This window comes from Gymnoscopelus braueri (assembly GCF_963280865.1).
Source record: "Gymnoscopelus braueri genome assembly, chromosome: 15".
NCBI lineage: Eukaryota > Metazoa > Chordata > Actinopteri > Myctophiformes > Myctophidae > Gymnoscopelus > Gymnoscopelus braueri.
Window position 1 is genome coordinate 9607093 of NC_137620.1, and position 12318 is coordinate 9619410.

At 38.9% G+C, this 12318-nt stretch overlaps 2 protein-coding genes across 3 annotated transcripts in view; one reads left to right on the plus strand and one right to left on the minus strand.

The window, feature by feature from the left end:
- Positions 1-9967, minus strand: part of acox3 (acyl-CoA oxidase 3, pristanoyl) — a 69886-nt gene extending 59919 nt beyond the window's left edge. The window contains exons 1-4 of one of the 2 annotated variants that reach the window (XM_080451697.1): positions 9923-9967; positions 4202-4405; positions 3475-3572; positions 2918-3053 (exon numbers count right to left, since the gene is read on the minus strand). In XM_080451697.1, coding sequence (XP_080307823.1) covers positions 2918-3053; positions 3475-3572; positions 4202-4372 — 405 coding nt within the window. In that variant the 5' untranslated portion in view covers positions 4373-4405; positions 9923-9967. The other variant, XM_080451698.1, reaches the window with a different exon arrangement.
- Positions 1-12318, plus strand: part of sh3tc1 (SH3 domain and tetratricopeptide repeats 1) — a 254841-nt gene that overhangs the window by 143712 nt on the left and 98811 nt on the right. The window lies entirely within an intron of this gene.

Sequence of the window (12318 nt, forward strand, 5' to 3'; positions counted from 1 at the left end):
GTTCTATTGTGAACATCTGGAAAACACCACAGGAGAGGAGCATGTTATATCATGAGAATAACTGAACATGAAAGCCATCAAGAAGTTACAGTGTTGTTTCTTTTGGCATTTTTCAGTATAGAGCAGTGGTAGAAGAATTACTCCGATATTTTGCTAAGTAAAAGTAGCAATACGACAATATAAAAATTACAAATAAAAGTCCTGTGTTCAAAATGTTACTTGAGTAACAGTAAGTACTAAAGTATTGGCATCAAAATATACTTAAAGTACCAAAAGTAAAAGTACAAAAATGAAAATAACAGATCAACAAGCTCACAACGCGTCGCATTGCGAGCTTGTAGGCTACTTTCAAAATGTATAATAATGTTATAATATAATGATTTATAACTGCAAAGTAACTAGTAACTTAAGTTTTCAAATAATTGGAGTGGAGTAAAAGTACAATATTTTCCTCTGAGATGCAGTGGAGTAGAAGTAAAAGTATTGGAAATTGGAAATACTCCAGTAAAGAAAAATACCTCAAAATTGTACTTAAGTACAGTACAGTAAATGTACTTAGTTACTTTACACCACTGGTATAGAGAGACAGGAACAGGACAGGACAGAGAGACAGGAGAGACCCGCGACAAAAGACAGGGACTCAGATTTGAACACGGGTCCAGTATTTCATCGCTGTCGAACAAACTTATACGTCTTATACGTCCACTCCAAAACTGTTACTTTTCAGGAAATGTAAAAAAAAATACAAAAAAAACTATGTTCCAATGGATCCAAAGTAATTATTTAGTCACCAGCTCTTGTTAATAATTTCCATTGGTTAGATATTTATAAAACCCACAGACAAACTTAACTACTTTCAACCTGACCTCCCTATTCGGAGTCATTATAGGCCGACCTACAAGCTATTTAAGTTTAACCCATTGAGACCTGGAACGCATCTGTCATTTTTTGATTTGAGCTAAAAAGCATTATTTTACACTTTGGCTATTCAAAAATAGCAGATCTACAAGCTCATAGTGCGGCACAGAGTGCCGCGCTATGAGCTTGTAGATCTGCTATTTTTGAAAAATCGTGAAAATGTGTGCAAATCTTTGTATATATACATTTTTAAAGCGAACATTTTTAACTTAAGTCTTTGCTTCTGGGGGGTCCCTGGAACAAAATATTTTCAGATGGGGGTCCGTGGCCAAATACATATCATTTTGGGGGTCCTTGACATGAAAAAGATTGAACACCACTGATATAGAAACATAAATTTTTCAGAATACTGTTGGGATTTAGGAGACATGTAGAATCGGCTTCAGGTCTTAATGGGTTAAAACAGGGCATTCATTCATGAAAAAAAAGAAACATTAAAGATTAACCCATTCAATCCGGGAACGCATCTGTGTCACTTAAAATGTCTTTATTCTTTGGCTATTCAAAAATAGCAGATCTACAAGCTCTATGAGCTTGAAGATATGCTATTTTTTTTAAATGGTGACAATTTGTGCAAATCTTTGAATATATATTCAACAGATTTCTTCTAAATCGTTTTGAAAAAAACTTATGTTGCTATATCAGTGGTGCTCCAAGTTTTTCCTGTCAAGGAACCCCAAAATGTATTTGACCGTGGACCCCCCATCTCGTGTTGCTCCAGGACCCCCCAGAAGCACAGATCAGAGTTAAAAATGTTCGCTTTAAAACATATATATTCAAAGATTTGCAAAACAAATCAAGAATTTTCAAAAATAGCAGATCTACAAGCTCATAGAGCGGCACTCGGTGCCACGCTATGAGCTTGTAGATCTGCTATTTTTGAATAGCCAAAGAAATCCAAAATAACACAGATGCATTCCCGGTCTTAAAGGGTTAAATATGGAGATACAAGGTTTCTGTCCTACAGTGATGATATGGTCTATGTGTGCACTAACTGGCTGAGTCACCAGGCACCCTGAAGCCAGTATTTATCATTTGCCAAGACATTGCAATTACTTCCTAATGACATGTAAATGCATTATGACTCATATCTACAAGTGATAATGTTCTTGGGGCTTAAGGGTAAGTGCTTAACAGACACACTATACACACAGAAAAAATAAAAGGTGCCAACTGGAACCAAAACTGGTCCTTCAGAGTGATAACTTAAAAGAACCGTTTATTTTAATGGTTCTACAAAGAACCCATGACCACTTAAACCCTATATACAACATCGACTGGTGTCTCCCAGGAGTCTATACTTGGCCCTCTCCATTTTCCCCTCTACACCTAATCTCTTCATCACAAATAGCTGCTCTACAAGCTCACCAGGTTGTGAGCTTAGATGTGCCATTTTCAGCAAATTGTTCACCTATTAAGACATGGTTCAAGTGGTTAAAGGTGCCTCAAAGAACTTTGGCTCTCTAGAACCATATGAGGAACATAAAGAACCATTCATTAAATAAGGTGGTTCTTTAGTAGGTGATGGTTCTTCGTGGAACCATACAGCCTTTTAAAGAACCATTTAAGCACCATTATTTCTTTGTGTGCACCTTGGCCTTGTGAAAAGAGGACTGGCCTTGAAGAAAGACATAAGGAACAGATACTGGATATCTAGGAAGTATAATCACTCTGATCCAGAATCACACCACCCTCCATTGATAACGGTCATTCCCTAGACCAGTGTATCGACACCCAGAGTGACAGAGTGTCACAAAATGAATTGGAGGGGTCACCAGACGCTTTGCTGAATGTGCTCAAAACATTTTTAATCGTAATAAGAAAATGGAATAATAAAAACATTACATAAATCAGTTTTCTCAGTTAATATTTCAGTAGAAGCACAATCAATTATATTTAATTAGTAAGTATAGGCAAAATTTTTTGAGGAAAAGAGAGGGCGAGCAAGGAAGTGTACTTATGCGTGCGTGCGTGCGTGCATACTGTATGAATTTCTCACCCCTTTACTGAGGAAGTACTTGGCAGTCAGGCTCCAGTCGTACATGCCCAGACAGTCTGAGAATATGGCTGCCTTCACTGGGTTGGCCATCACCTCCTCTTGTGACAAGAAGTCATACTTGAACAGCTGCTTCACTCTGTGGACCACGGTCATTTAACAAAGGTCAATAATGGGCCTCATTCACTAAGCTTGTTTCCGCACATATTTTGTACTTATCAGCATTTACAGACCTTTCCACGTTACGAGTCTGATTCATCAAAGAATTATTGTCTCTTTCTAACGTCTGCTCGGAGGCAGACTTACCAAAGGACAAAAGCTTCCGTATGTCATTATAATGCATCCAAAATCAATAACAATAGTGCCAAACCTCAAATAAAATATTTATGTGGCCAACATTTGTCAACACGTATAACACACACGTGTGTGTGTGTGTGTGTGTGTGTGTGTGTGTGTGTGTGTGTGTGTGTGTGTGTGTGTGTGTGTGTGTGTGTGTGTGTGTGTGTGTGTGTGTGTGTGTGTGTGTGTGTGTGTGTGTGTGTGTGTGTGTGTGTGTTTACCTAAGGAAGGTGAGCTCTCTCATCTTCTCCATGGGTAGATCTTCTCCAGGCTGCCGGGCGAAGATGGGATCGTTTTCCAACGTCCTGAACAACCGTTGCTGAGTGAACACACACACACACACACACACACACACACACACACACACACACACACATATTTTCGCAAATAGCAGATGTACAAGCACGCAGTGCGGCACAAAGTGACGTGCTGTGAGCTTGTAAACCCCCCCCCCCCCAGAATGCTCTGCTTCTGGGGGGGGGGTTGTGATCTCAAATTCTGTGTCATGGTTGCACAGATAATCTGTAGCATCACAGGAGCAGAGTCACATCACCGCCGAACTGAATGCAACAGTATGGCAATAAATGGTAAATGGTTAATCCACTTTGTTGTCACATCACAGGTTTATAGTTGTAAAGAAGGGGGTGACAATTTGTTTTTGTGCAAGCTCCATCGTGCGTAGCATTCAGTGAAAAAAAAAGGGGGGTGGGGGGGGGGGGCAGAACGTACGCAAAACGTAGGAAAGAAACAGGTCAAAAGAAAAACCAAACCCTGATCCGCCAAGTATAAGTGTCAAAGTGTCCCTGAGCAAGATAATAATCCTCTCTACTGCACCTCCCGAACGCTCATCATAACCATCTGAGCAGCCGTCAGCTGGGTGAAGTTGAAACTGATTTCCCAGTGTGATTAATAAAGTATAATATATGTTTTAATAACAACAATATTCACCTTAAATTCTGTGACGTCCTCTCCTTCCATCAGTATGACCATGTCCTTCCAGTTGAACGAGGCTCTCTTCCTGTACACATCCAGGGGTCCACTGGGCAGGTCAGGGAGAACAGCGCCCCCTGTCTTCTCATTCTGCTCATACTTGGCCTCTGAGTAGCTGCTGGTGCTCATGGTGGATCCACACTAAGGCACTTGGGTTGACTTCTGAGGGCAAGAGATGCAATACTTTTATTGTTATAACTTACACGTATACCAACCAGCTCACTGGCCTTGTGGTTAGAGTGTCCGTCCGCCCTGAGATTTGAGAGGTCGGGGTTCAATCCCCGGAAGGGCCTTACCAAAGACTATAAAAGAAATAACTGCAGAGTGGCGACAGTCACTTTGAAAAACCAGAATGAGTGCAACTGCTAGTTGTAAAAAGGTAGCATCATTCTTTATGAATAGCCAATAATATTTAATGAAGACGGAATGCATCCGAAAGCAAACTCCACTTGCTCAAAGTTTTCATTTACTTGCCACGGGCAGTCGCAGTCGGGGTGTAAGGCTGTCATCACGATTATGACATTTCACGTGACGATTAATTGTCGCTCAAATAATTGCGATTAACGATTGAATTGTGGTTCTGTCATGTGAACATTATGAATAAAAATTACATTTCTGTTTGGCTAAAACAAAAGGTGCAGACATGACAAATAACCTACATAATTAATAACTTCATACTTAAAGAAAAAAACATTAATATTAACATCTACATGCTCAAAACGCGTCACATCGTGACGCGTTTTGAGCTTGTCGCATCGGCTATTTCCACTATATTTGAAGATGTTTGCAAATATATGAACATTTTTCAACATGGAAATGATTATGACAATTATGTGCAAATAATTGTGATTATCTCAAATAATTTTGATTAGACGATTATGTAATAATTGTGACAGGCCTAGTCGGGGGTTGGATTGGAGGTATAATGCCTATGGGCCACAATAGAGCGTCGCAGTTCCCGCCCACTTCCTGTTTTTTTTGGTGCCGGAAGAAAAAACTCAATGCATTTTTCCATTGACATTTCCAAAAATATTTATATCTATTAATTTAAGCCTCGAATCAAGCCATCACGAGATGACATGAATCATGACCATAAAACGTTTTTTTCTGTGATTTTTTTTTCTTTTATATTTAATTATATGATATACTATATTTAATAAATACCCTTTGTTTTGCCGTTTTCAACAAAAAAAAATCACAGAATCAAACGTTTATGGTCATGATTCATGTCATGTCATGATGGCTTGATTCGAGGCTTAAATTAATAGATATATTTTTTTTTGGAAATGTCAATGGAAAAATGCATTGAGTTTTTTCTTCCGGCACCAAAAAAAACAGGAAGTGGGCGGGAACTGCGACGCTCTATAGGCTCTATGCACAGCAGCCATTGTGAAGACATTCACAGGTGTTACCAATGATACTAATGAAGGCTCTGTTCCATTTAATGTAGCACAGTGGTTCTCAAATGTTTCAATTTCCATGACCCCCGTAACTCTGAGAGTGTACAAATGGAACCAAATGGACCCTTACGGGTCCATTTGTACACTCTCAGAGTTACACACCCGTAAGGGGCCATTTGGAAACCCCTTAAGGAACCATGAGGGTACCTGGACCCAAATTTTAGTCCCACTGGTGTAGCAGTGTTTCCAGTGAGTCAACATGCATAATATCAGCACCCTGACTCTGTTTGACCAGAATGGAACAGAGCCTTCATTAGTATCATTGGTAACACCTGTGAATCAATGTCTTCACAATATGGCTGCTGTGCATAGAGCCTTATGAAACCCTATATGCTGATTTTGTAGTTTATTCTCCTGTATAGGTTAAAAACGACAGCAGGGTAAAAGCATGGCAGGCTGCATAAGACAGACCTTATAGTACACTGTGATGTAAGCAACATCGCCGCAGCTAATCATAATAATGGGTGTGTTAGATTTAGGTCGTGTGCCATAGATAATTGGTTCTCAAAGTGGAGTCCGGGGCCCCCAGGGGTCCTTGGGGGGGTTCCAGGGGGTCCCCTGCAAAATGTGTTAATACAGCATCTCAATCATTTTAACCACTTTATCCATTTATACCTTGGCTATTCAAAAATAGCAGATATACATGCTCACAGCGTATCACTTTGTGCCACGCTGCGAGCTTGTACATCTGGTATTTTTTGAACATTTCTGAAAAATCTTGAAAGTACGGTGAAAAAAATTGAATAATTTTAACACAAATCTTCTCTTTTTGGGGTACCCTGGCACAAAATATTTTCAGATGGGGGTCTGTGGCCAAATATATATCAATTTGGGGGTCATTGGCACAAAATAGTTTGACAACTACTACCATAGATAGTAGTCAACAGTATTGTCACACATTGTTTTGTGGTTTTTTGTTTATTCTGTTTATACTGTAACTGTGTGTCAAACTTCCAGTGGTAACATGATGCCATGGCTGTTGTATTAATAAGGGCTTTTAAATATAAACTTCAACCTGTCCTGGCTTGAACCTTGTAGCAATACAGTACTCCATAGTACAATGGTGTTGCTTTCTGGCTAGGACTACCTAAGAGTCAGATGTAACAATTTGTAAACATTGACAATACTGTTGACTATTGTCTATGCTGGTACGCCCACGGCTCTGGAGGACACACCTAGATCTAACACATTCATTATTAATTTGATTATCTACAGCCCTGGTTCTCAACCTGTGGGTTGGGAGCCCCCACATGATTTTGTGGGGGTCCCCAGATGACAGTAAAGTGACAATTTAAGGACTTTTAAGACCTTTTTTAATACTTAAAAAAAGAAAGAAAGAAAAGAAAAAGACCATTAGCCTACTGCATCAAAAGTAATCAACAAACTATACTATAAAAACTGGTCAAACATTGGCCAAATTGTCAAATAATATAAGAAAGAGGCATAAATTGTGAAAATAGACGATCTACAAGCTTGTAGATCGGCTATTTTCACAATTTTTATCTGTGGAACCGAGTCAAAACTAAATGTAATGCCTCAACTCCTACAATTACAAGTACTCTTGTCAGGCTGGGGGGTCCCCAGTTCAAATGTGATTATTTTGGGGGTCCCCAAACGATTCTTTTGGGGGGTCCCGGCCTGAAAAGGTTGAGAACCACTGCTCTACAACAGTGTTCCTTACATCACAGTGTACAATAAGTATAAGGTCAGTCTTATTACCTTGTTTTTACCCTGCTGTAGTTTTTCAACGGTACAGGAGAACGAACTACAAAATCAGCCTAGGGTTTCATTCCCCTTTAAAGAGAAGAGAGAGGTGTCCCCTCTTGTGTCTTAAATACTGCCTCATGATATCTCTTGTAATGTCAGGCTTACACAACAACAGCCTGTTATAAGAACAAGTACAAAAATAAAAAAATAAACCTGGGAAAAGGCTCTGAATGGAAGACAATCAAGTACTTAGAAAGGCAGTTAAACCATTAAGACCGGGAACGCATCTGTCATTTTCAGATTTCTTTGGCTATTCAAAAATAGCAGATCTACAAGCTCATAGCTATGAGCTTGTAGATCTGCAATCTAAAATCTTTGAAAATCTGTGCAAATCTTTACTATATACATGTTTTTTTAAAGTGAACATTTGTAACTCAAATCTTTGCTTCTGGGGATTCTACAAATGTTTTCTAATTCCTAACAGTTTTTTTTAAACATATGTTGCTATATATCAGTGGTTCTCAAACTTTTTTCATGTCAAGGACCCCCAAAATTATACGTACTTGTCCGCCGACCCAAAATATTTTGTTACAAGGACCCCCTATCAAAGATTTTAAAAAATGTAATACTCACGATTTTTCAAAAATGGCAGATCTAGTGCCACGCTACGAGCTTGTAGATCTGCTATTTTTGAAAAGTATAAAGTATGGTTATAGCTAAAAATCTAAACATGACACGGATGCGTTCCCGGATTGAACGGGTTAATGTATCCATTCATAACTACAAGAGTGCACAAATATAACCAAATGGACCAGTATAGTTCATTTGGTTCCATTGTATACAGAAAGTCAGAAAGTGTCCTACTCCACTCTAAATGTCTCAATGGATGAGTATATAGGGAGACCAGACACCTCCAAACACTGCACATGGAGTATTGTAGTTATGTCGTATTAACACATTCACTGCCAGGGGTTTTCTAAAACAGGCTGTAGCTTCTGCCAGCATTTTTAAGCATTCTGACTAATCTTTCAAGAACCACAGAATATTTATCTCCAGTATGATCGATCCCCTGATGGTTGCTAATCACGGAGGGTCATCGCAACCTCCCGTTCGCTTGTTATACGCAGCTGAAAATTTCGCCGAAAAAACATAGTAAAACACAGGAGCCGAGATACAGAATATTTCCCAAATACTTTAACCAGGAGGTGATTTTTTTATTGAGTGGTGCCAGCCACTCCTACACTTGACCGTGTGTGTGTGTGGGTCTATCCGTCCATCCGTCCCTTTGAGCACGGCCTCAACAGCTGCAGCTGATTGCAGCACAAGGATGCAACCAGTTACACTAATTCAAAGGCACCACTCTCTTCACACTGGTTGTGATTTTTTTTATTGTTTAATGACAGAGATCTCTGTCAATGGCAGGGAATGTGTCTACCATGCAGATGTATTAGTTATACTGGTTAAAATGACTTTTGATTCATTAATAATTCATCAACAATAAGTTCTGGATTGAGGGTTTTACTGAGTCCACTGCATGCAATATAATTCATTCAACCACAGAGATCAAAGTTCATATTTCACCCTCTAGGGAAAAAGAAAGACCATAACAGAAAGATAACAGAAACGAGCATTATGATCTATAACTAATCAACAAATGTTTTATAACAGACTACCACTGTAACCATGTTAACTAGCTGTCCTCTTAATGTAAACATTGAGTCTGACACAACATGGTTGTATGCAGTGGTGGAAACTGGAAAGTAACTAAGTACATGTACTCAAGTACAGTATTTCCAATTTTCTGTACTTTTACTTCTACTCCACTACATTTCAGAACCAGATATTGTACTTTTACACTACAATTATTTGAAAATAGATTAGCTTTTGATTATTGTTATTTGTTACAAAACATACATTAACCACTTCAGACCTACATTTCAGCCATTTGAAAATAGCCAATCTGCAAGCTCACAAGTAGATCTGCCATTTTCAAATGATTTTCATACATTTTGAAAACTTGTGAGATGGGACATTCTGCATAATGAGTAGGCCTACTTTCACTTTTGGTACTTTAAGTACATTTTTATACCAATACTTTTGTACTTTTCCTCAAGTAAATTTTGAATTCGAGACTTTCACTTGTAACAGAGTATTTCTACATTGCAGTGTGGATACTTTTACTTCAGTTTCTTTTCATTTTTTTTAATATAGTACTTCTTCCACCAGTGTAAATAACTAACACTTCCCTCTATTGGGGTTCAGTACTTTGATCATGTTTGGATCGATGCAGCTCGTTCTCTTTCAGAACAGCGTTTAAACGGAATCAATGTAATACAGTAAACACTGTAATAATAATAACTGATAATAATTGATCATATTATAGATCAGATGTATCGGTCTCTCTTACCTACTGGTGTGGTGACTTTACACCTAGATCACTGGCAGTATTGCCAGGTTGTGCAAGAGAAACAAGTAACCAGGTATCATATTAGATCAGATGTGTCTCTCTTACCTCCTACTTGTGTTGACTTTTCCACCTATCACTGGTTGAGTGTTGCCAGGTTCTGAGAGAGAAAAAAGCAACCAGGTCTATGAAAACAAGCCCAAAAGAAGACCATGCCATATGAGCACTTTCAAACCTATATTATATATGCATCGGGCTATTTGAAAATAGCAGATCTACGACGTGTTGTGAGCTTATAGATCTGCTATTTTCAAAAACTCTTGAAAACTCTTGCAATTTTTTAAACATCATAACAAGTTAACAACACAGATGATTTTCGATTAATTGAGTACAAGGACCCCAATGGGCCAATGGACACAAGCCATAGGCTTTCTTGGGTTTTGAATCCTCTTAGCTCACCTTGTATTGAACTGTACTTTCCTGAAATAAGCATCTACACTTTAGAAACAAGCCCAAAAACCGCAACCCGCAACTACCAATATTTACAAGCAACTTAACAGAAAAATAAGCCCAAGTCGCTTATAATAAGCCGACATGGCAACACTGATGGAGTTATGCGATCACTGGGTGCGTCAACACAGGGTAGGTTTCAGTACCAGAAATGGATTGATTGGACTATCAAAATAAAAGCATTAGAATTGAGCAAAAAGGAAATATGACCTAGTGGTGGAAGAAGTACTCAGATTGTTTTGCCTAATAAAAAAATAGCAATACCTTAATATGAAAAATACTCTAATAGTATTAGGGCAAAAATTTACCATTGGCATCAAAATATACTTAGTACCAAAGTTAAACTACCGGTACTCAAAGTAACTACTAGTGACTAAAGCTGTCAAATAATTGTAGTGGAGTAAAAAGTACAATATTTGCCTCTGAGATGTACTGCAGAGTAGAAGAACTATAAAGTATTGAAATATGGAAATACTCAAGTAAAGTCAAAGTACCTCAAAAAGTACAGTACTTGAGTAAATATATATTTTTTTCCCCACCACTGTCTACTACTCAGTCAGAGTGAATCCATACCCTTTAAATATAATTGCACGATTTAATGTGTAGTATGTAGGTTTAATATACATTTAAAATCTATACAATTGTAGTTCTGCCAGCTTCAGAATGTATGTAGCCCATGTTGGCCACACGAGGGCGCCCTGTCCTCTCCAACATGGACCTTTCTATCTGAAAATCATCACTGCACTCTGACTAAAAGCCAACTGTGGCCTTATCTTTTTTTTTCCAGAAGCTCTTGCATAACTGTAGCCTGACATTTTTGACAATGTCTCCCTGGGTAGAAAAAGTAAATAGCTGACATGGGCTAAGTTGTGGAGCTACACTTGTAGGATGCAGAATACAAAATGTTGTCTTGCAAAACACATATCATTAAAAAAAATAAAAAAAAGTCACTCCCCTGGCATTTTTGCACTCTCAAATTACTATCAATAATTGGTCACTTTATGGTGGAAAGAAAATATGATGATGATTATTAAAATTGCCTATAGCAGGGGTCTTCAACGTTTTCAGGCCAAGGTCAAGGACCCCCTAGCTGAGAGATAGATGCACCAGGGACCCCCTCTATATTGTATAAAATTGTGTTTCAGATAAACTTTTGCTGCTCTTTTTTGCCTCTACACCTATAACTCTTTGCCAAAAATAGCCGATCTACAAGCTCACAACGCCTCGCAGCGTGAGGCGTTGTGAGCTTGTAGATCGGCTATTTCTGGCTAAAGCTCTCCCCAGAAAAGGGATGCTAGGGTTCAAGTGGTTAATGTAAAAAAAAAATCATATCACACAAAGATTTGGTGGACCCCCTGTAGTAACTCTGAGGACCCCCTAGGGGTCCCGGATCCCCTGTTGAAGACCCCTGGCCTAAAGGATGGGTGGATGGACAGACCGACAGTGGACGGTGGATGTCACAAACGTAGCATGGATGGACTTGCGAGGCGCACCGTTGCTCTGATCCACACCAAACCTGGCACAAACGCTGTTCAAGGGTCTGCAATGACCAGGGGCCACGTTTGGGGCTTCAAGGTGACCCTAAGGGGCCACAGGTGCACCGTTGCTCCAATCCGCACGAAACTTGGCACAAACAGTGTTCAGGGGTCTACCATGAGAACAGTCACACCCCCAAAAACTAAATTGCACAAATATGGGGCACTACAGCATTATTAAAGCAGTGTTTAACACTACAAATGACCATAACTCTGTGACCATTGCTATGATCAGTGGAATATGGGACTACTAAAATCTAGTTATTTATAATTGCGTTACTGTATGTTTATACAGATGTTGTAACGATTTGATTGCATGCATTTTGCAATGACAATGAAGTTGATTCTGATTATATTATTAGTATTATTTTATTATTACGGCCCAAGCCTCTAGTACAGAGGTCTTCAATTACAGGGGGTCTGGGATTTTTACATTAACCACTTCAACCAAGCATCCCT